Source organism: Vigna unguiculata, chromosome 10, assembly GCF_037176805.1.
Source record: "Vigna unguiculata cultivar grain cowpea cultivar isolate G323 ecotype 2 chromosome 10, ASM3717680v1, whole genome shotgun sequence".
Lineage (NCBI taxonomy): Eukaryota > Viridiplantae > Streptophyta > Magnoliopsida > Fabales > Fabaceae > Vigna > Vigna unguiculata.
Window position 1 is genome coordinate 4,016,906 of NC_140801.1, and position 25,300 is coordinate 4,042,205.

Here is a 25,300-nt window from a genome sequence, read left to right on the forward strand (position 1 = left end):
TATATATATAACATATAGAGATAAATATTAATATATATATCTATATATTATATTAACAACCAAAATCCCTTTTCTTAATTAGTTTGCCAAATATATATTATTTATCAAAACCAATGTAAATAAGAATTTCTAAATTCGGTTGTTTAAGAAAAATATATGATGCATTTATGAAAATAAATATAACTAATAAATTTGAATTTCTAAATAAGTTTTTGATAAAAGTTTTTTTTTATTATAAGAAATAATTGATAAATAATTGATGGTAAAACATAATATCACTTTTAAAACGTTTTGATGTAGCTGGCAGTCAAGTTTGTTGACAATAATTGAAAAATGTCAACAATAATTTACAAACCAGCGGATGGAAGAAATAAAATTATACAATTTGTAACAAATAAAACCATAATAAAAGCATAATATAGTTATAATCAAATTAAGCATCAAAGTTATAGTTTAAAGGAAATTAAAGACATAACCATGCGTACACATATTACAGTCCCAAATTGTCAGACATAAAAGAAATTGTCTTCAAATATTAAAACTAAAGTCATCTATTGTTTGACTATTTTTTCCTTCTTAATATTTCTTTTTAGCAGCTTCAGTAGAACAGTGTCTTCTTCGATGGATTCAATTGATAAGGTCTTCTTTGCAGATTCTCTCTTAAGTGAAGTGTTACCATCCTCATTTGTAGCAGTATCTTTGATTAAGTCAGCAGATTGGGATGCACAGTCAATTGTTTCTTTGGTAAATCTGAATAATAAATCCTATAGTACAGTTTAAAAACAAATAGAATTAATAAAATCATACGTCATTAACAAAAAATGAAATTTATTAAATTTGTATACCTCTGCAATATCAACAGTAGACTCATTGACTACACGCTGTTTTTCTCTGCTAAACTCACCATTGCCAGCATAAACATCCTTTAAGAAGGTTAAGAAAAATAAATGATTAAGAAGTTAAATATATGTAAATTGTAAAATGTAAACTGTATATTTAAAGTTATATATTACCACAGATTTCAACGAAGAATCATTGAACTTCTCAATTATATCATCATCAAGACATATTTTCTTCACTCTGAAAGATTGTTCAAGTTTGAAAGTTTGATCGTTCCTACTTTCAACTTTAAACAACAGACTTTTATTAACTAATTCTTCAAACTCCTTAGGAAAATTCCCACAACCATTCATCTACGATAACAAAGTAATTTAAAATCATATTCAGAGAGATATATCGCACTGTCCTTATTACTGTATATATATAAGTTGATATATTCAAGAGTATACCTTATCATGAGACTCTAACATATCAGCACAGGTTTTTTTGAAAAGGGTGGTTGCATCCCTATCAAACAGAACAAATGTGGTGGAATCGGATGAGTCAATAACTCGAACCTTAATCCTATATCTGTAAAATATATAAAAGTATTAATTCCCAAAAGTGAAAATTATAATCATATATGTAAATTGGCATTAAGTTTACTAAAGTTAAAGTTAACCTTGGAAAGACTTTTATAACATGCTTGTTACACTTCTCGCAAAAGAACATCTTTGAATCTGGATAAACAGCTTTGTTGCAAACACAAGCCGTATACCACCAGTCATCCTCATCCAAGATATGGTTAATGGTTCCAAACAATATGAAAGTTGCAACCTTTGAATATATAAAAGATTAATGTAAAAAGGTATTGACAACAACAAAATGACATGAAATAATTTAGAAGTCATTCTAACCTCTTTACAATCTTTAAGACCTTGAATAGTCGTCCTAGGTGTAAGAGTTAAAAAGTCTTCTTCCACAGTATGTTTGGAAGTCTGAGACAGCTGCGTTAATCCTTGAGAGGGAGATTCATTGTTCTCAATCATCCTGGGCAATACAAATTAAAGTTAAAAAAATGGATTAACTAAAAAATTAGAAAGTATTGCAATAAATGAATAACAATTTGAACATTACCTTGATTTAAGTTCATATGCCTCCTTGAAGTTAACATTGTACTTAATCCTAGTGCAGAACTTGCAATTTTGAAGTTGAACCTTATCTAAATTTAAAAACATAGTGCATGTGAAAGTACCATGGTAATAAAAATTGTAATATAACAAAAGTAAAAGAAGTCACACAAGTTTACCTTGAAAAGTTTTGACTTTCGCTAATTCTATACTTATAGCACAATTTTGTACTTCTCCACTTGAAAGAAATACATTCAGTTCATCGACATAAATACCAAACAAAGTACATTCTATTCGAGACCTAAACATTCAATAAATGTTATGTCAAATCATTATTTAAACAAAAATAAAAAGGTATGTAGTATATCATAGAAATAAAATACTCATCAGCTTCTATTGCAATGACATTTAATTTTGTTGTCTTTCCATCAACTTGCAATTCTCTTTCAGTACCCACTCTGACCAGTAATCCCAATACATCTAAAGAAAAAATAATAGAAGTCATAACATAAAATGACGAAATAATTGTTGATAACTAAAATATATGAATGGTAGAAAAACAAAAAATATTAAGTTACCAACTAAATAATCAGTATCGAATCCAGTGGTTGTCAATAATGACAAAGGTGTGTATTGTGGTTTCACATCAGGAACCAAGTTACCATCAAGCAAACTAACTTTGGTACCAAACTGGAAATTAATCTTATAAGGGTGGTGCGTAGTTCTGTAAATTCCAGAATTTGGAGCAACACTGAAATTTTGTATGGCATAAACATCACCTTCAGAAATTTCAGTCTGGAATTTGTAAATTAGAGTACGTCTGATGGAAGCATGTATTTTAGAACCCTGAAATAAATCAATATAATAAAGATAAAGATGTTTAACATACAGATATTTTGTTGATAACATTGATGGTAAATAATTAGACGAATAATAACCTCTTTGTCTTGAATAACCAACTCCATGGAAAAAGGACACCTCTGTTTAGTGAAATCTGGAACGAACCATTAACGTATCACCCTAACAATGATATTCCAGTTCTCCTTTTCTGGAGTAACTTGGCTTACATTTTGAGTTTGCTTTTGAACTTCAGAGAGAGACATGTTGATCTCAACACAAAGATATTCAAGAAATGGAAGTAAAAAAGTAAGTACTACATTGGTTACAAGAAAAACCATTATTACTGACGGTCAAAATCCGTCGGTAATGGCCAAAATCCGTCGCTAAATCAACATTACCGACGGATCATCGACGGTCAAAAATTCGTCGGTAAAATGCTTGTCTGTAAAATTTTACCGACGGAAATCATGTTCCGTCGGTAATTACCGACGGAAAAATCCATCGGTAAATCTGTCGGTAATTACCGACGGAAAATATCCGTCAGTAATTACCGACCTAAATATCCGTCGGTAATTACCAAAAATCCGTCGGTAAATTAGTTATACTATTCATCTTCTTTCTCCTCCCTCTTTCAATTTTTTTTTTCGTTTTTTTTTCGTGGTCACCGTCAATGTCGCCGCCGTCGTCACCGTCGCCGCCGCCGCCGTCACTGTCGTCACCGCCGTCGCCGCCGCCGCCGCCGCCATTGTCATCTTCTTCCTCTTTCTTCTTCTTCTTCTCCTTCTTCTCCTTCATCTTCTCCTTCTTCCTCTTCTTCTTCTCCTTCTTCCTCTCTTCTTCTTCTTCTTCTCCTTCTTTTCTTCTCCTTCTTCTTCTCTTTCTCCTTCTTTTTCTTCTTCTTCTCCTTCTTCTCTTCTTCTTCTTCTCTTCTTCTTCTTATCTTCTTCTTCTTCTTCTCCTTCTTTTTATTATTTTCTTCTTCTCCTCGTCTTCTTATAAGGTGAGATTTGGGTTGGAAAATTCCCGCTTCTTTTACCGACGGATAAATCCGTCGGTAATTCAAATTAGGACAAAAAATTTCCCGCTTCTTTTACTGACGGATTTTTCCGTCGGTAAATCCGTCGGTAATTCAAATTTGGGCGGGAAATTTCCCGCTTCTTTTACCGACGGAAAAATCCGTCGGTAATTCAAATTAGGACAAAAAATTTCCCGCTTCTTTTACCGACGGATTTTTCCGTCGGTAAATCCGTCGGTAATTCAAATTTGGGCGGGAAATTTCCCGCTTCTTTTACCGACGGAAAAATCCGTCGGTAAATTTGTCGGTAAAAAAAATTTGAATTATCGACGGATTTTACCGACAGATTTTTCTGTCGGTAAATGAAATTTTTTTTAACGACGGAAAAATCCGTCGGTAATTAAAATTTTAGAATCCGTCGGTAAAATCCGTCGGTAATTCAAATTTACCGACAGAAGTATATCCGTCGGTAAAATTCCGTCGGTAATTTCAATTTTTTTTGTAGTGTAAACTCACAGAAAAAAGATAATAATGAATTATAAAATATTTTAGTAAGGAAATTTAAAAAAATAATAAAAGGTTCAAAGCAGCTATAGAGTTATATATATCTGTTTGGTCAAGGATAGTAGGAAAAAGATAACATGGATTTGGCCAATTTTAAAAAAGTAAAGGTTCACACGTGATTGGATTGTAAAATTTGAAATGGTTAAAGAAACCAAGAGGTACAAAAGCATTAAGTAATCTGCAAACATGGAGTAATAGACATGACATGTTAATAGAAAAAAAAAATTTAACCTAGGTTTACAGAAATCATACTATCATTTTCTTGTGAAAACTGCGAAAAACAGCTATTGATGTCAGAAACCAGTAATGTGTTGCAATGGTTTTTTTGACAGGTTTCATATAAAAGGAAAATAAAGGAAAAAAAGCTTTCTGATGAAGATGAACCATTAAAAGCTTACTTTGAAATGAAAATATTACCTCTTGGCGTGATGTATTGAGCAGTGAACTATTAATTGAATCACTAATATGGAAACAATGAAGATCTGCAAAAAAGTATGGCTGCATAAACAAATAATTTTAAGAAAAAAGCAATGTGCGAAGATGTTTTTTCAGGATTTGTTAACAAATGAACAAAATGTACAACTGTACAAAAGAACATATGAACTGCTACGCTTCATGTCGAACTATATTTGTTATCAAAAACAAATGAAGGACATACCTTTCGTGGAATATGGTTTGTATGAATCCAGACTTGGCAGAGAAAAGAGAACAGTTATTTGGATGAATAATAATTAATTAAAGTGTAGAAAAAGAGAACAAAACAGTGTTATACACAATATACAATAGTGCTAGAAACTTGCTGGAGAAGACAAAACGGTTGGATAAATTAAAATAATAATATATAAATAACAAATATTCAAAAAAACTAAATTCGTATAAAGAATTAATAAAGAAATAAATATCAGAGATTGGTACGGAATACAAAGATGTGGAAAGAATTAAGAAATTTCTCGAGCAGTGCAAAAGTCATATCAATCTACTTTTTTAAAATCATATTATTTTTTAGTTATAATATTTAAAAATGAGATGTATCTGAAATAAACCATGGTCATATGTTGTCAAATATAAAATTTAATTGAAAAAGCTTTAATGAATGATATGACATTTGGGGTTCTGACATGAATTAAATGGCAAAGATATTCGAGATTATATCAGATTTGTAGATATGGAAGAAGATATGTAGCAGTTAAAATTATATCAGATTTAAACAGTTGTATTTACCAAAATATATATATATATATATATATATATATATATATATATGTAATGTAAAAAAAGTCTATAATAATTGCTACAAAATATTACATTGGGCATACAAAAAAAGTAATACGTTAAAATAATATTGTTCAGGGATGATTTCAGAGGCCATGATAATAGTCAAATATATTAAGAAGCACATTGACATGGCTGCTTGGTTCTTCACCGTCAACCTCAAGAAGTATTATATCTCCTTCCTGTAGTCCATGTAGTTGACAAAAGTTTTTCCATCCACTGCCAATCTTCACCGATCTTGCTCTAATTAACAATTTGCATTGAACCTGTGCTTTTGGACCATAAAGCACAATTTCTGAGAAATTACTATTGCGAAAATACTTACATAGGTCTGAATTCAAATCCTGCGGAGACCAAAAAAATATTATTACAAAACAAAATTACATATAAATTAAAACGAAGATTAGAAACAAACAAAATTAATGGTAAACAGATTACAAAAAAAAAAAAGGAAAGAAAGATCACCAGAGAGCTTGATTTCCAGTTGTATTTAGAAAGGCGGAACTCAAAGTGAATTAATTTTGACGTTGTGAGTGGAAGATTTGATCGAACATGACTTTGAAATTTTTGCAAAGTAGTTTCTGAACACTGATCATAAAGGTGTATTTCAAATTCAGAATTTCCAGTATGCCTTAAGTAACATACTCTGGGTGGTTTTATATCATAGAATTTTCTTATATCACACCACCCATGAGTAATCCTCGGATTATAAATATCCATGTTGAAGGTAACATGGTGCATATTACCATTGTTATCAGAAATTGTCCAAACTGGACCCAATTCACGGCCTAATGTAATGACAAACTTTCGGTTCACGTGACCAAAATCCTTCAGAAAAAAGAGTTCATGAAAAATATATTATTTAAATTCAACAGAGAATAATAATGATGAATAATTTATAAGTGATGAATTAAAAAAAAACCTGTTCTTCGATGAACATAGTGAAGAATCCACCCTTCCACTTAGTTGCAAGTATGGATTGATCACCCAATATGCACTGTTTCGTCGTCATCTAAGAAGATGGTATAAAATATTTAAAAAACATTGAAAAACAGAAAACATCATCATCTGAGAAGTGTAGTTCATAAAAAGGTAAAACTTTAACATGGTTATGATGAAAAACAGAAAATCACGAAACAAATTTTTTGATGTGGACTGTCAACAGAAGTGTAGTTCATAAAAAAGTGAAAAGTTTAACATGAATACGTTAAAAAAATTTGTAGAAGTGGTTGATGATGAAAAAGAGAATATGACAAATAAAGAAAATGATGATGATGATGGAACAGAGAAAATGATGAAACATTGAAGATGATGAAACATCAAAGTTGCTGAAACAGAAAAGATGATGAAACATAAAAGACGATGATGTACAACTTGTCGTTCATAAAAATATAAAAGTTAAACATGCATACCTTTGTGTAATGGAAAGCGCTCTGGTATCAGAAAGATTAGCCCAGATGAGTATGAGAAAAAGAAGATAAGTTGTAAATTGTAGAGGAAGGTGCGGTTTTTGACTGTGAAGAGAGGTATTAGTAATCAAATGTGTTTGTGATATGGAAAAGAAGATGGTGAGGATAGAGCAGTTTAAAAATGTTTGTGCAATGGAAAAGAAAATGGTGATGATGAAACGGAGAAGATGATAAAGATAAAAGATGATGAACAGAAGCCTAGGTAATAAAAGTGTAATAATTATGCATACATACCTTCGGTGTAATGGAGAAGCACTTCTGAAAATCTGATTTAAACAGATGAACACAGATGAGTATACTTGAAAGAAGATTTCTTTGAATGTGAAGAGATGCAACGATAATCAAAGAGTTTTAGTGTTTATTGCGCAGTGCAATCATCATTTTCGTCTTGAAAAGTGTTTGAATGTGAAGAGATGTAGCTTATTGCGTAGTCCAGTCATGATTTTTGTCTTGAGAAGTGTTTGAAGGTGAAGAGATGTAGCGGTAATCAAAGAGTTTTAGTGTTGATTACATAGAGCAGTCATTATTAGCGTCTTGAAAATTGTTTGAATTGAAGAGATGTAGCGGTAATCAAAGCGTTTTAGTGTTGATTACATAGAGCAGTCATTATTAGCGTCTTGAAAATCGTTTGAATGTGAAGAGATGAAGCGGTAATCAAAGCGTTTTAGTGTTGGTTACGGTAATCTGGTCAGTGCATTTAATTTGATCTTGAGAAATGAAAAGAAATTTAAAAAAATGAAACGTTTGTTGGCTTCTGATTTATTATTTAATAATTATAACGTGTAGCAGAGGAGATCCGCAGTTTAGTAATCATTATCTCGAGCAGTGCGATATTTAATGGATTTGAAAACTGATTGACAGGTTGATTTCAAGACATTTAAAACAACTTTTTGAAGGCGGTGGAATACAAAAAGCTTTCTAAACAGTCATTTCAAATTTCTATTTCAATTAATATTAAAAAATGGTTAAACAGATTATAATTCATTTATAACTTAAAAGATTCTAATAATAATAATTAATCATAGTTCATTTTGTGTTATGGTCATTATTGTTAAGTAAAAATGAAATTAAGAATAAATTATAATTACTAAAATGAAGACGAACCAAAAATAATACAAAATAATAAAATACATATAAAAAAAGAGAACAAAATTTAACTTATATATTGAGATATATAATAACTGAATACAAAGTAAGAGTGCAATATAAAAAGTTCAAACTAAATAAAATAAAAAATTACAACTTTAAAACCAAAAAAGTGGATAAAGAACTTTGATATCTCTGCTTGTTCTTTGACTTTCAACTTCAAAAAATAATTCAGGGTGATCCTGTACAGAGAGTTGATGAAGAGCACAAAAGTCTTTCCAGCCAGATCCTATCTTAACACACCTACGTCTTATTATCAATTTACACTCGACCTTGCCCCGGGGTCCATGTAAAACAACAGAAGAAAGTCCACTGTTTTGAAAATAAGTAGCAAATTCTTTCTTCAAATACTGAAAAAAGAATGTCAATAGATATTAATTATTATAAAGCAATGGAAATTTAAAATAATAATAAAAATACAAAACTAACCAGGTCGCTTGCTTGACAGTAGTATGTGGATAGTTCAACAGTAAAATGGATTAAGTTTGACATAGAGAGAGGACGACATATGGCAACATTGTTGAGGAACTTGGTCTTGATTCCTGTGTTTGCAGAACGTTTAGAGACGTGGATTACGAAAGATGAATTTCCCACGTATTTGAACATAACCAACTTGTCTGACTGATGTCCATAGAAAGATCTTAGTTGGTTCCAGCCTTGAGTAATCATTGGAGTGTGAATATCCATGTTGTAAGTAACATGGTGAACATTACTTTGGTAATCCACAACAGTCCATTTAGCACCAAGGTCCTTCCAATAGCGTATGATGAAGACTCGATCGACGTGTCCACAGTCCTTAAAAGATGAATAAGTTAAGAATAAATAAATAAAAGTATTTATTTAACATTGAATAAAAAAATATACCTGGTCTTTCAAAAACATAGAAATGAATCCGCCAACCAGATCTGAAGAAAGTATGGATTGTGGTGTGGGCATGGGTTCCATTGAAGCAGAATAGGTTGGTGATGAAGTAAAATTGTAAGAGAAGAAAATGGTTCACAGTAGAGAAATGAAATGTCTGACTTTGAATTGGTAAACACAGGGAATATATATAAAAGAAATAGGAGAAGTCAGAGCTGTTGGAAGTATCCGTACAAAGTGAATAGTCTTAAGTGGTAAAAGTAGCGGTTAATAAATACGAATTCAAAAATTAAACGTGAAATAAAAATAAAAATTATGAAACGTCGTAAAAGTATAAGTACAATTTTTTAATGTAATTTTGTAATGTTGCTTTTTTTGAGGATGGTGTATATTTAATATTGGAATATAATAAACTTTAATAATTATAACGTGTGGCAGGTGATGGATCAGTTTATTCATCATTATCTCGAGCAGTGGGAAGTTTAATGCTTTTGAATACTGATTGACAGGTTGATTTGGAGATTTATAAAAGCAGTATTTGAAGCGGTCAAGGGTGATTTTGAAAAATGTGCAAATGAAAACGTGTGGCAGGTGATGGATCACTTTATTCATCATTATCTCGAGCAGTGCGAAATTTAATGCTTTTGAATACTGATTGACAGGTTAATTTGGAGATTTATAAAAGCAGTATTTGAAGCGGTCAAGGGTGATTTGAAAAATGTGCAAATGAAAACGAATATTGGGTTAAAATTTGTAGATTTGGTGATAGAATGAATTATTAAAAAAAAATAATAACGAAAAAAAAATGAAACATGATGAACCATATTAGAAATGTATCAAACCTAGAAAATATAATGATGCAATAAAATTGTTAGGTATGACAAAATAAAAGAATAATGAGTTGTTCGCTGGAGAAAAGTAGAAATAACAACGAAATCTGGGTAATAAAAAAAGCATGAAGGTAATCCACAAAGATAGATGAATACGACTTCTGGGTTTAGAAGTCTAAAATAACGATTGAAAAAGATAGATCTCACAAAAGAGAAGAAGAAATGAGTGTTTCGGTTGAGAAAAGTCTAAAAAAAATCGCTTTGAAGGTAACAATAAAGAGATCTGCTGATTAAATGCTGTATTAAAAAATACCATTAACGAAAAAAAAAACTGAAAAAGAGATTTGAAGGTAGAAAAGTATAGAAGATGAAGGGTCTTAAAAGTGAAAAAATACAGATAAGCAACAGATAGATATACATAAACAGAAAAAAAAGTTTGATCAAAAGTTTATTTCAAACCTGATGTTAAATCTGCGGCAGTGAACCATATTACAAATGTACCAAACCTAGAAAATACAATGATGCAATAAAATTGTTAGGTATGACAAAATAAAAGAATAATGAGTTGTTCGCTGGAGAAAAGTAGAAATAACAACGAAATCTGGGTAATAAAAAAATCATGAAGGTAATCCACAAAGATAGATGAATACGACTTCTGGGTTTAGAAGTCTAAAATAACGATTGAAAAAGATAGATCTCACAAAAGAGAAGAAGAAATGAGTGTTTCGGTTGAGAAAAGTCTAAAAAAAATCGCTTTGAAGGTAACAATAAAGAGATCTGCTGATTAAATGCTGTATTAAAAAATACCATTAACGAAAAAAAAAACTGAAAAAGAGATTTGAAGGTAGAAAAGTATAGAAGATGAAGGGTCTTAAAAGTGAAAAAATACAGATAAGCAACAGATAGATATACATAAACAGAAAAAAAAGTTTGATCAAAAGTTTATTTCAAACCTGATGTTAAATCTGCGGTAGTGAACCATATTACAAATGTACCAAACCTAGAAAATACAATGATGCAATAAAATTGTTAGGTATGACAAAATAAAAGAATAATGAGTTGTTCGCTGGAGAAAAGTAGAAATAACCACGAAATCTGGGTAATAAAAGATAGATCTCACAAAAAAGAAGAAGAAATGAGTGTTTGGGTTGAGAAAACTCTAAAAAAAATCGACTTCTCCGTTTAAACCTGTAGAAAAAGGGATGAAGAAGTTAAATCTGACAAAATATAAGAAGAAAATGAGTTGTTCGATTAACAAAACTGAAAACAAAAAATACTTCTCCGTTTAAACCTGTACAAAAAGTGATGAAGAAGTTAGATATGACAAAATATAAGCAGAAAATGAGTTGTTCGCTTAAGAACACTCAAAAAAAAAAATATTTCTCCGTTTAAAACTGTAAAAAAAGGGATGAAGAAGTTACATCTGACAAAATATAAGCCGAAAATGAGTTGTTGGCTGAAAACTCAAAACAAATTATATTTCTCCGTATAAACCTATAAAAAAAGTGATGAAGAAGTTACATCTGACAATATATAAGCAGAAAATGAGTTGTGGGCTAAGAAAACTTAAAACAAAAAATATTTCTCCGTTTAAACCTGTAAAAAAAGTGATGAAGAAGTTAGATCTGTGGAAATATACGCAGAAAATGAGTTGTTGGATAAAGAAAACTTAAAACAAAAAATATTTCTCCGTTTATACCTGTAAAAAAAGGATGAAGAAGTTAGATCTTTAACCAATATAAGCAGAAAATGAGTTGTTGGCTGAAGAAAAATCAAAACAACAAATATTTATCCGTTTAGACCTGTAAAAAAAGGGATGAAGAAGTTAGATCTGTGGAAATATACGCAGAAAATGAGTTGTTGGCTAAAGAAAACTTAAAACAAAAAATATTTCTCCGTTTATACCTGTAAAAAAAGGATGAAGAAGTTAGATCTTTAACCAATATAAGCAGAAAATGAGTTGTTGGCTGAAGAAAACTCAAAACAACAAATATTTATCCGTTTAGACCTGTAAAAAAAGGGATGAAGAAGATAGATGTGACAAAATAGAAGCAGCAAATGAGTTGTTGTCTTCAGAAAACTGGATCCAAAAAATACTTCTCCGTTTAGAAGCAATGGGTTGTGGTCTGTGCGTGAGAAAAAAGAGAGAAAAGAGGAAGGTTGAGAAGAAGATGAAAAGTGTGTAACGCGAAAGAGAGGAGAAGAAAAGAGAGAGAGAGAAAGGTTGAGAAGAAGATGAAAAGTGTGGAACGCGAAAGAGAGGAGAAGAAAAGCGAGAGAGAGAAAGAAAGAGAGAAACTTTTTGAAGGTGATAATAAATGAATTTTGAATTTTTTTAAAAACGCTCAAAATTCTGGTTGATTGACACGTAAGCCATTTTACCATTTGTAGAATGAAAATTTTGAAATGAAGTGGATCAGATATATTATTTTATAGAGAAAGTTGCCATTTGTTAGTTTAGAATTGTATATAGTATTAGATGATTCACATGGCTGGATCATCAGATAACAACATCTTTTAGGTTCATATTCATGTAAACATACTTCATCTAAAATTAGTTTTGCTGCATCGGACAGAAGGCCTAGTTTATGTCATAAAAGTACTGAATTAGGTGCCTATAGTTTTGAAAGTGATGCAAGAAATGTAAGTGAGGATAAACAAGTACTAATGAATGTGATGCAACCAACTTTGTACAACCAATAAGAATGCGAGGAGTGAGAAACATGGCAAAATAAACATTAGATTTCTTAACTATAAACTACTACTCAACAGAGAACAAAAAACAATGCAATGAGTTAAATTGTAAACAAGGACACTAGATTTTATTCCATAACTCAGGGAATCCTGCTCTGTTCTCAAAGAAGAACATTAACTTTACACATTACCATTTTTTAATAATTTTCTTTAAGATATGGTCCTTTGGTAGACTCCATTTCCATACCACTTAGCAGATAGACAACTGTGTTTTTGACCAATTGTGACCAAAAGTCACAAAAATCTCCACTTTGTCTCTAGATCCTAAATTTGATATTATGCCATGCCAATCTTCCTCATTAAATGAAAATACTGTGTCACGCTTGTGAATCTGGAATGTGCACTTTGTGTAATTCACAATCAAGACACCTGTAAGACATTCAGTTGCCACGATTCCAGGGCTTGATAAATAAACAACACACAAAATCATTCCCTTCGTGTTACAATTATGAGGCATAGTGAAAGAAGCAGAATGTCCCTCACCCATATGGGCCAACCAGTATGGATAATTGTCATTTGGAAGAGAAACATCCCAAGACTCACTGCATGCCAATCTCTGTATCAGCATATCAAAGGCTTAGTCATCTATATTATAATTCTTTTGTCATTCCAAATTACAATGTATTCTTGGAATCAGTCACCACAATAATCTTCAATGGGTCTACCGTATAAAAAATATGGATGAGATGGATGTTTGTTGTGCCAACTATTCCTTTTAGTTTCAATCTCGATAAGCAATGGGAAACACAAAAATAAGCTTTTTGATCAAATTACAATGTAATACACAAATCAACTTATATTTTCACTATAATTTTACTATCAATGGGAATCTAACAAACATGGTTCATGTGTAGCATGATCATTAAAGTCAAATATTTTTAAATGAAGCATTCTACTATAGAAACGACTGGTGCAAAAAGATGAGTTTTGTGGTTTCCTTTAAATACTGTATTAGGATCATTATTTCATGTTGTCTTATGTAATAGCTAAAGTGAATGGTGAAGGTATGTACACAAAGGTAAGAGTTAGAGAAGGAACCTCAGAAACGCTATCGCTGAGAGTGTTGAGGAATTCATTGTAACATCCAACACCAATCAAAGAAAACCTCAACTGATGCTTTGAAATTGTTGACTCTATAATATTTAGGTCGTATTGAACCAAAACAGTTGAAAGGCTGTGTCACATTGAACCAAAACACTTCTAACATTCACAAGGCCGCTATGCAATGGCACAAGGTCACGCCAATTATTATTCTCCATATCCATGCTAAACGGACTAATATAAGATTGTGGATTCATTGTTGGTGAAATCCAAGATCGAATGATTGAAGGAAAAGTATTATGTGACAATCCTTCAAATCCACGCACGGATATATATCCAATGCTTTTTGAGCTTACAACTGAACAGGGCACTTGCTTTAAAGCTGTATCTTGAGTAACTAGAATTATCAAGGATTCCATCTGTACTATATCTTCTTCAAATATGTGAATCTTGAAACAGCCAGAGAGGATGAAAGTTCTTAAAGATTTCAACTTATATATCTCTTTGGGGAGACTACTTAGATTTGTGCAGTCCTTCAAATTTATCAGCAGAATATTGCAGAGATCTCCAATGGATGGATGTACCATGCACAAACTTGGGCAATCTTTTAGAATGAGCCGTTCAAGACTGGGTAGTCTTGAAAAGTCAGGTGTTTCTCTCAAGTACTTGGAGTGACTAAGATTAAGAAATTTTAATCGCCCTAAAACCTACAAAGATAGTTGGTTAACAAGAGATTAGGGAGGAAAATAAACAAATTGTAATCAGTATAACCGAAACCAATTATAATCTTTCTATTTTAATTAACCTATGAATTTTACAAGAAAAGGCAATGTAATGAATACCTGGGGTTGTTTCCAGAGTGGTGGTTTCCATACGAGTTGAAGATGGCTATGCTTAAAATCAATTGCAATTATATTTTTCATATGAAAGTTGTTCGGAATGTATATAAAAGGAAACCTTTGCCAACAAATCCATCTCAGGTCTTTAAAAAGATGCCTATAATCTGCATTAAGTTGTACATGATCCAATTGTAGCAGTCTTAATCTCTTCATTTTCTTGAAAGTGTGAGCTTCAAGGCAATTTATTTTGTTTGAATGCAGTTTCAGGGACAATCCTCGGGTAGCTTTTGTTCCCTGTGATGAAAATAGTAAAGAAAAACAAAATAAGAAATTCGTCAATACTAGTTGATCATTGATACTTAATGTTGAGTCTCACAAGTTAAAAACACATGCATTACACTTAGAAAGAAAATACATTCAAAAGTAGTTTCAAAATCATACAAAGAATGTTCTTACAATATACATTTTCACTACATCTTCTACATCATCCTGAAATCATAATTGACTCCTGTTCTCCGGTTCCAATGGCCATCTTTCACGAATAATTTCTCCTCCCATGCGTTGTAACAAAGGATGCATGTCAATTTTGTTGTTCCTTCCAACTTTTATGAGGCAACATTCAATGAGAACTGTTATTCCAATATCAGCAAGTAGTCCACAACCATTTAGTATCTCTGTGACATAGCCTCTCTCTTTACCGATAAAGAAACAACATATAACAAGAAATATATCCTTTTCCGAGTCACGTAAACCATCAAAACTTATTTTCAACTTCTCTTCAACTTGAGGAATGGGAATTAGTGTTAGTTTTGGCAATAAAATTTCCCACTCTTCCATTGTCGTACAACATAAAAATGAACCAAAGAGCTTAAGAGCTAGTGGTAGTCCTCCACAATAAGCAACTATATTTCTAGCATGTTCATTGAACTCTTTTCTTGGTTTTTCTGTCTCAAAGGCATGCCAGCTGAAAAGCTCAAGGGACTCATTTTCGTTCATAACATTCATTTTATAAATATAATTAACTTTGAGTCGGTTCAGGACGCGAACATCTGTAGTTGTAATGATTATTACAGTTCCTTTGCCGAACCATTTGAGATTCCCACATAGGTTCGCTAATTGGCCACACTCATTCACATCTTCAAGTACAATGAGCAACTTTCTTCGGGAAAGTTCAGTCTCGATTATGGTTCTTCCCATCGCAACGCTTTCCAAGTCGAGGTCGGTCTTTAGGACATTATACAGAAGTTTTTGTGCAAATGAACATGCGTTCCGTATATTGGATTCCGAACTTTTTCAATATTTTCAATATAACTCTTTCCAATGAATGTGTTGACAAACAAGTCTCTCTAGATAAACACTCTTTGTATTCAGATTTGTTGTGTCTTGAAATGAAGCACTACATGGTCCTTTTATAGGCCTTTGGACATTACCCTTCAACTACATTCATTAAATATAACTACTACCTAACTCACATTAATACAACAACTTCTAACTACCCACCTTCCAACTACCAACTACACACCTTCCAACTACCAACTACCCACATTTAAGTTTACCTAACAAAATCCCCCCATAAACTTAAATGCTCTTCTTGTCCTTCATTCCAAGTATCATCTTGTTGTCCTCAAACAGAGAGGATGGCAGCGGCTTTGTAAACATGTCTGCAGCTTGTGCACGACTTTCAACGTGCTCCAACTCTACATTTCCTTCTTTCACTTGTTCTCGGATGAAGTGAAATCGAACATCAATGTGCTTGCTTCTCTCATGATTGACCGGGTTCTTTGCCAATTCAATGGCCGACTTGTTATCAACTCGGATCACAGTCCCCTTTTCTTGCTTCAATTCCAGTTTACTTAGAAGGTTTCTAAGCCAAACTGCATGGCAGACACTCCAGGTTGCTGCAACGTACTCTGCTTCACATGTTGACAGTGTTACAATGGGCTGTTTCTTTGAAAGCCAGGTGAACGCTGTGCTCCCCATGAAGAATACATATCCAGACGTGCTTTTCCGGTCATCAACATCTCCACACCAATCACTGTCTGAGTAGCCGACTAGTCGGTAATCATCTGTCCTGGTATACATCAGACCAAGTGATACAGTTCCTCTCACATACCTTAGAATTCTCTTTAAGGCCTTCCAATGAGTATACCTTGGTTCCTCTATATACCGACTTGCTATTCCAACACTCAGCATTAAATCTGGTCTAGTATTTGTAAGATACCTGAGACTTCCAATCAGACTTCGGTATTTGCTCGCATCAACTCGGTCTCCATCTGTATACTTAGAAAGTTTTGTGCCAGGTTCCATAGGGGTGGAAACCGGGTTGCAACTTGTCATCTTGAACTTCTTTAAGACCTCCTCAGCATACCTTTCCTGCGACACAAAGATACCGTCCTTCCCTTGAATGACTTCCAAACCAAGGAAATACTTCATACGACCTAAGTCGGTCATCTCGAACTCCTTCTTCATCACTTCTTTAAATGCTTCAATTAGCTCAGCATTATTCCCTGTGAAGATAAGATCATCGACATAGAGGGCAATGAACATCACATCTTCTCCTTTCTTCTTTATGTAAAGAGCATGTTCATAAGGGCACTGCTCATACCCATTCTTCTTGAAGTAAGTGTCGATTCTTTCATTCCATGCTCGTGGAGCTTGCTTCAGGCCATAAAGTGCCTTCTTCAATCTCAGGACTTTCTTCTCTTCGCCTCTTCGCATGTATCCAAGTGGCTGTTCAACATATACTTCCTCTTCCAAGACTCCATTCAGAAATGCTGACTTCACATCCATCTGCAAGATTGTCCATCTGTGTTGAGCTGCTAAGGAAATCAACAATCTGATTGTTTCCATCCTCGTCACTGGAGCAAATACTTCATCATAGTCTATTCCTTCCTTCTGCTTGTACCCCTTCACTACGAGTCGAGCTTTGTATCGCTCAACTTCTCCTTCAGCGTTTGTTTTCTTCTTGTACACCCACTTTACGCCAATAGGTCGAGCTCCTTTGGGCAAATCGGTTAGCTCCCACGTGTTGTTGCGTTCGATTGCTCCGATCTCTTCATTCATTGCAATTTGCCACTTCTCCTCCTGCACGGCCTCTTCAAAGTTCAAGTCTTCCGAATCTGCCAAGAAACATACAACATGTACTTCGTCAGTCGAGTTGTATATGTCTTGCAAGCTTCGTGCTCTAGGCTGTAGAGGTTCATCTTCTTCATCAGAAGTCTCATGATCTCTCACAGCTGGTGGTGTATCTACTTCCAAGCTTCTAGACTCCTTCTCCGAGTTGTTCCACTTCCACTCGCTCTCTTCATCAACTTGAACATCTCGGCTCATAATCACCTTCTTTGTTATTGGGTTGAACAACCTATACGCCTTGGTTTTTTCATCGTACCCAATAAACACGTACTTCTTGCTCCGATCTTCAAGTTTGGTCCTTTGTTGAGCAGGAACATGACCATAAGCAATGCTACCAAACACTTTGAGGTGAGACACACTCGGCTTTCTTCCGCTCCAGACTTCTTGCGGTGTTTTCTCGTTCAACTTAACATGTGGACATCTATTTTGCACATAGATGGCACATTGCACTGCTTCTGCCCAGAACTCCTTAGGCACGTTCTTGCTTTTCAACATTGTACGAACCATGTCAAGTATGGTTCGATTTTTCCTCTCAGCTACTCCATTCTGTTGGGGTGAGTATGGTGCTGTCAGAAATCTCCTTATTCCTTGCTCCTCGCAATACTTCATGAGCTCAGATGAGATGAACTCGCCTCCTCGATCAGACCTAACAGATTTGATAGGCATACCGGTCTCCTTTTCAATTATTGCCTTGAACCTTTTAAACACTTGGAACACCTCGGATTTCTCCTTCAAAAAATACACCCATGTTTTTCTTGAAAAATCATCTATGAAAGAAATGAAATACCTTTTCCCACTGAAAGATTCAGGGGTAATTGGTCCACAAATGTCTGTGTGAATTAATCCGAGTTGTTCCTTTGCTCGGTACTCGGTAGTTCTCGGAAATGAGGTCCTTGGATGCTTCCCGAGTACGCACTCTTCACAAAATTTCTTTTCAAACTCCACCGTCGGGAGTCCTCGCACCATCTCCTTTTTCACCAACTCGGCTAGTCCACCAAAATGCAAGTGGCCAAACCGGAAGTGCCACATCATAGCTTCATCCTTCACGTCAAGTTTCAAGCACCTTTCTTGGACTATTTTTAGGTCCAGCTTGTACATCCTGTTCTTCTTCATCTCTACTCGAGCAATCAATCGATCTGACTTATCTTTCAAGTATAGTACTCAGTCTTTCATCAGAACCGAGTAGCCTTTCTCCATCAGCTGGCCCATGCTCAATATGTTGCTCTTGAGATCGGGTACATAGTACACATCTCTGATTTCTCCAACTCGGTTGTTCTTCTGCAGGTACCAGATTGTACCCCGGCCTTTTACTGCCACCTTTGATGCATCTCCAAATGATACGTGTCCAGCGTCAACTTTGGTGAGCTCCTTAAAAAGATTCGCATCCCCACACATGTGGTTGCTTGCTCCTGTATCAAGGTACCAAACTGAGTTGTTAGAACAGCTCGGACTTAGCTCGGCACCTGATCTCCTGGACATCATCAATATTCCTTCTTCCTCAGCATCCTCAGAAAGGAAGTTCATTTCCTTATTGCTTTCAGATCGACAGTCCTTCGCGAAATGTCCAACCTTCCTACAATTGTAACATTTGACTCCTGAGTAGCAGTCTTTAGCAAAATGACCGTACTTACCGCATTTGAAGCACTCAACTCCTGAGTTGTTCGAATGACCTCCTCGGCCTCTACCACCACGACCTCCACCTTGTCCTCGTCCACGCCAATTTTGTTGGCCGACCTGTTCTTGACTTCTTTCATATCCTCCTCTGCCTCTACCACCTCGGCCTCGAGTGTTCTGAGTATAAGGAACCTTCTTCTCCCTAATGGTTGCCTTTGCTTGGAGTGCTTGATCAAGGGACTCCTCCTTCTTCTTCCTTCTCCGCTGCTCATGCGCTTCAAGCGACCCAGCAAGCTCTTCCACCGAGAGCGCTGTCAAGTCCTTTGATTCCTCTATTGCGCAAACTATATTCTCGAAGTCGTCGGTTAACGACCTCAAGATTTTCTCCACCACTCGGCAAGCGGGCAGCGTCTCTCCATTTCTACCGAGCTGATTCGCTACGGTCTCAACTCGGGAGACGTACTCAACAACCCCTTCATCTTCCTTCATCCTCATCCTTTCAGGCTCACCTCTGAGAGTTTGAAGCCGAACTTGCTTCACACGGTTATCCCCTTTGTATGCCTTCTCCAGAATATCCCACGCTTCTTTTGAAGACATAGCATTTGCTATCTTCTCAAAGCCGGACTCATCAACAGCTCGGTACAGCACGTACAAAGCCGTTTTGTCTTTTGCTCGTGTTGTTTTTAACGTAGCAATCTGGGCTATCGTCATTTCTCCAACATCCTCTGGTTCTTGGTGCCCATTTTCGACCACCTCCCATACTTCTTGGGAACCAAGGAGAGCCTTCATTTGCAGACTCCAGTTATCATAGCTGACGCCTTTTGATAACTTCGGCATGGGCATGCTGTTAGCTAAGCTGGCCATCTCGATCAAACTCTCTAACTCACTCAAACACTCAGGCTCTCAAGCTCTGATGCCAATTTGTTGACAAACAAGTCTCTCTAGATAAACACTCTTTGTATTCAGATTTGTTGTGTCTTGAAATGAAGCACTACATGGTCCTTTTATAGGCCTTTGGACATTACCCTTCAACTACATTCATTAAATATAACTACTACCTAACTCACAATTAATACAACAACTTCTAACTACCCACCTTCCAACTACCAACTACACACCTTCCAACTACCAACTACCCACATTTAAGTTTACCTAACAGAATGAACGATAAATTCGATTATAGATGGCTTTGGCGAAGGTAGTTTTACCTGATCCTCCCATTCCCCATATCCCTAACATACATACTTTGGTGGAATGATTTTCAATACATCTAATCACTTTTTCCGCATGGGACTCTAATCCAATAGGAAATTGGGTAATAACGAAGTCCTGATAGTCCAGTAATGTCTGAACGCGATTAACAATAACATCCAGAAGTTCGGCATCATGCTTTCAATATGAATGGTAATGTATTAGGAAAAGTAAAGCACAACCCTAACATATGTTTCATTCAATCCCAAATGAAAGTAAGTAAGAAGGATTCGTTTGTTTACCTGAAATCTCTGACGTCCCAACCAATGATACTTGCAGCTGTGGTGAGTGCACGACTCCACCTGGACAACGCATGTTCCATTTGTTCTCCTGAATAACTTTTGTGTGCAGTTTCTGCCAACGTTCTTCCGAAATCATCCTTCTGATGACGTACATCCAACGGGTCAATCTCGTAAAATACGGGCAGAACTATTTGGCCAAAAGTTTGGCGGCATTCAATGATTTTTTCAAGCTCAAGAAGACAGTTGGTAGATTCAGTGTATGTTTCTGAGAAAACAATTATCGCAATCTTAGAGCATGCTATTGCTCGCTTGTGTTCTTCCACCTTCATTCCCTCGTGAAATTTCTCCTCGTTAAGCAACGTTTTGACTTGGGCTTGTAAAAGGACAGCGTGGAGATGAGAAACGAACTTTCTACCGATGTCTTGTCCCCAAAAGTTGATGAACACATCGTATATGAAATACGGTTCTGATCTTAAGAAGGACGAACATGATGAAGAAGAAGCGAACCCCATCAAAGGAATTGAAGTCAACTCTTCAAATGTAAAGCACTAATGTTAAAGATGTTATCTCATCTTATAGTAGAGTCTGATAAGAAATTTCATATTAAAAAAAACTATATAGTTTGCGTCGAAGTTTAAAATTAGTTGATGAATTATAGGTTGTCATAATACAGAAAATGCTAATAAAAAAGAGTATATATATTTTTTTGTTAGGAACGAAAAATAGTTGGTGAAAAGATAATAGCCTAGATTTATTTGTGGTCTCCAAGTGCGTTACGAGCCACCAATAATCACTCTATATTTATATTTTTCTCCTGATCCAGCAATAATCAAGGTATTAAATTCAATGTGTTTTGTACCTCTGTGTGCATTCTTAATTTTTGTGTCTCCTTCACATTCAATTTTTGGAAAGACACTTCAAGGCTGCAATTATTTACTTTGGATTTCGAAAAGAAAAATCAACTAACTTTTTTTCGTTAAAAAATTATGTATACAATTAAGACTTTTAAACATCGGAAGAAATTATGATAATTTATCAAAACTATTAAAATGATTTAGAAAAGGACAAACTTAAATACTATTTAATTAAGATTTTGGTGAAAAACAACAGATGTGGTTTGGAACATAGTTTTTCTGTTTCTTCGTTTTTTCTTTCTAACACAAAAAGGTTGACTAAGTCTGAAAATTGGTTTAATCAATTAAAGTGCTCAGCTGAAGAAAAAATATATATTTCTAGAAGGCATTTTAAATTTTCAATGGAAAGTTTATCTCTAATTTGTTAGGTGATTTTTCTTATACTTTTTGTTTACGTTTTTTGTGACGCAATGACAAGGAGCTTATCATATTTTTTAGTTACGTGAAAAGCTACCTCTCTTAGATAAAAAATTGCCATCAACTACCCAAAAATTTGATTTATTGATACACAAAATTTGTTGGTATTCATAAAAATTCATTTGTAAACCAAAAATACTTATACCTTATCGACCGTACATATCGTGGTTTGGTCTTTTCACTAGTGCAAACAAGCCCATTTGACTTCGCTTAATATGCATCAGAGTTTAAAAAATAACGAAATCTATAAAAATTCGGTGACATTTTTCAAATTATTAGGAACGTATAGGTTTTGGTTATCTGAAAAACCGAAGCTTATACATGAATAGGCTTCAGTCATTTAACTGGCAGAGATACAGGCTATTGTTCATAAAACTGGAATCTATACATGAATAGGCTTCGATTGTTTGGGAGCTGTATAAATTGCCAATAGAAGAGGTCTAGGAGGTTGATTATACTATGCTTACGACTCCAATTTTCAAATGTAAGTGGGTTGACAATAAGAATGGTATTAGAATAGATGAATCAGGTATGACTTTAACTGATTTTTGAAACTTGGGTTATTGAGACAACCACTTTATCATGGCACAACAAGCATATCTAGTTTTCTAATGAAAAGATCATGCGTCTAAACATTGGTCAATTGTTCTTCATGGCAAAAATATGTTAATGAGTAGAATATGACTAAAATTCATATTGCTAATACCAATCCATTTAAATCGATGATAAATTTTGATGAAGACCCTCTAGTTGATAATATACATGCAATTTGAGTGTGAATATATATATATATATATATATATATATATATATATATATATATATATATATATATATATATATATATGACTAGTGCATAACTTATTTATGAATTTCATATTGTATAAATTTATGTGTTTTGTTAAATAGTGTTATTTTATATGTATGTTATTAATGTTTTGTGTTTTTTTTTTTTTTCTTAACAGAGATATGGTTGATGATCAAAACTCATTAGGGATGAAGGATCTTCTAGGAGACCTGCTAGAGGAGCCACAAAATTGAGACAACTCTTAATTAAAAAAGCTAGTGGTGAGAAGACACCTGTGGATATTTACGTCAACACTCGTGTGACTTCAACTCCATATGCATACGTGTTTAACAGCTACCTAAAAGTATTGGCACAAGATAGGATTTCCAACCTTACTCCATCTTAGGATCATGTGTCTGTTTTATTAGATTGCTGAAATATTGGGTTTGTTCCCTTATATCATGCTAGTTATTAGAGGGTGGTTATTTATATGTTGCACGGCTATTAGAAATCCTCATTTCGCTACAAATTCACAGCGAGTTACAGTATAATTTTTGTGTGCGTCTCGTGATCTTAATTAACACTTGTCATCTTTTGCAAGAGTCTGATAATGAATTTCATGATTAAAAAACTATATATTTTGCATCAAAAATTTAAAATTACCTGACGAATTCAAAGTTTTCCTAAAACAAATAATACTAATAAAAGACTTGAAATATGATAGAACCTTCAATATTTTATTAAGAACGTAAAATAGTAGGTGAGAAGATAGTTGACTGTATAATATATAAGATTTTAATAGATTATTAATGCAATAGGTTCAAATGGCTCTTGGGTTCTTTGTGCAGATATAGGTCTGTGTCAAACATGGGCATAGTTTTTTTCCTGGCCTAATACTCTCTGTCTTTACTGCATAGCTGATCTTGTTAGATCTTTGGTGGAGGCTGAGTTTTGTTTTGTTGTTCTTATGCCAAACTATGACATCTTTTCTACAGAACCTTCCCCTCTCAAGTATTCTCTTTAGTTAAAATTTTATTCTTTGCTGATAAAAAAAAAAACGTTATACTTCTGGAAAGATCCCAATCACTCCATATATTAAATTCCATACACGTGTTATAGTTTTCTTCCTGAACCCCGCTCACTGTGCTTCATTTTTTTGCCATCACCTTCACGTTAAGTTTATAGGACACTTTTAAGGACCGCAATCGTTCACTTTGGTTTATATAACTTTTTATTGAAACAATTTTGATATTCAATTAAGATTTTTAAACATTAACCTTGTTTTTAAATGCGAAATTTTCAATTTTTAAAGTATATTATATTTGAGTGGATCCAATTTCAAATTATTTACTTCTTAAATGTTTTATTTGGGTGGGGTAATTCAAACTAAATGAATTTCATTTTGTTTTTTATTTTGATAAAATACTCAATGACCTCTGACTGCCAAAAATGTTATTTATAATCAAATAAATGTTAAAAATTCAAAAATGTCAAAATTGATTATGTTTTGTAATTGATCTTAGCTGATCTTAGATGATATTAAGTCCTAAAAATAAAGTTTCGTTGCCATGTGAAAACACATACACACAAGATAACAATATTATGTTCTAGAAATTACTCATACCAAAAGTATTAGTTCAACTTATTATTAACGTAAGCATCACCCCATGGTTATGCAAAAAAATTTGTTCAAAATCATCCTAAATATAGACAACTTTTTTTAAAAGAAAAAAATATCATGTGACTTGTTTTAAAGCATATCTTTTTCTTTTCTTCTTTCTTCTATCGCCCCAGAAGCTTCCACCGAAAATACTTTTATCACATGTTGTTACAAGATCGAGATAACCTCCGAAAGATTGTGTCTCAACTCTTATCACTTGTGTTGCTTTTGGTTTTTAAAGGTCTGATCTAATACTCTTTCTTACCTCTTTATGTTCCATCATAATCATCATTATAATTACACAAAAAATACGGAGAATGTATAGCAACGAAAGTTCATATTAAACTGTGTTAATTGAATTCAATAATGGATAACACATATTATGTTCAACCAAACATAGAAACTAATAGGCAACAAATCATAAGACATTTTAAATAGAAATTACCTTAATTCTGAAAATCAACTGTGTTTATTTCTCGACACAGTATTGATACTGGTAAAAAGGGAAAAAAGTTTACAAAAATGACAACTAGATAGGAAATATAACAGAGAACTCAAGGACATCCAATAAGGTATAATGAGAGGAGTGAGAAACAGGGCAAAACAGACATTAAATTTCTCACTGCTTTCCAATCCCTATACCAGCAGATTAAAAGCTTAGTCATGTATATAATTTTTCTATTCAAATGATCACCTACAATCA

The 25,300-nt window shown here is 33.8% G+C and overlaps 2 protein-coding genes and 1 pseudogene across 3 annotated transcripts; all 3 read right to left on the bottom strand.

The window, feature by feature from the left end:
* Window positions 1–551: 551 nt before the first annotated feature.
* LOC114166991 (replication protein A 70 kDa DNA-binding subunit B-like) lies at window positions 552–3,535 on the bottom strand. The gene is made up of 11 exons (XM_028051879.1): window positions 3,455–3,535; window positions 2,528–2,795; window positions 2,333–2,429; window positions 2,129–2,250; window positions 1,957–2,041; window positions 1,737–1,869; window positions 1,502–1,656; window positions 1,290–1,410; window positions 1,014–1,193; window positions 846–923; window positions 552–764 (listed from the first exon to the last, which is right to left on the bottom strand). The coding sequence occupies exons 1-11, from the start codon at window positions 3,533–3,535 to the stop codon at window positions 552–554; spliced, it is 1,533 nt and encodes a 510-aa protein (XP_027907680.1).
* A 4,778-nt stretch (window positions 3,536–8,313) lies between these two features.
* LOC114166395 (uncharacterized) lies at window positions 8,314–10,198 on the bottom strand. Its single transcript, XM_028051122.2, has 3 exons — window positions 9,120–10,198; window positions 8,685–9,050; window positions 8,314–8,605 (listed from the first exon to the last, which is right to left on the bottom strand). The coding sequence occupies exons 1-3, from the start codon at window positions 9,198–9,200 to the stop codon at window positions 8,354–8,356; spliced, it is 699 nt and encodes a 232-aa protein (XP_027906923.1). The 5' UTR covers window positions 9,201–10,198; the 3' UTR covers window positions 8,314–8,353.
* Window positions 10,199–12,447: 2,249 nt separating this feature from the next.
* LOC114166396 (disease resistance protein RPV1-like) lies at window positions 12,448–21,353 on the bottom strand (annotated as a pseudogene). The gene is made up of 7 exons (XR_014985460.1): window positions 20,820–21,353; window position 20,760; window positions 20,489–20,715; window positions 15,037–15,906; window positions 14,584–14,874; window positions 13,739–14,448; window positions 12,448–13,256 (listed from the first exon to the last, which is right to left on the bottom strand). The product of XR_014985460.1 is annotated as a disease resistance protein RPV1-like (transcript).
* Window positions 21,354–25,300: the final 3,947 nt, after the last annotated feature.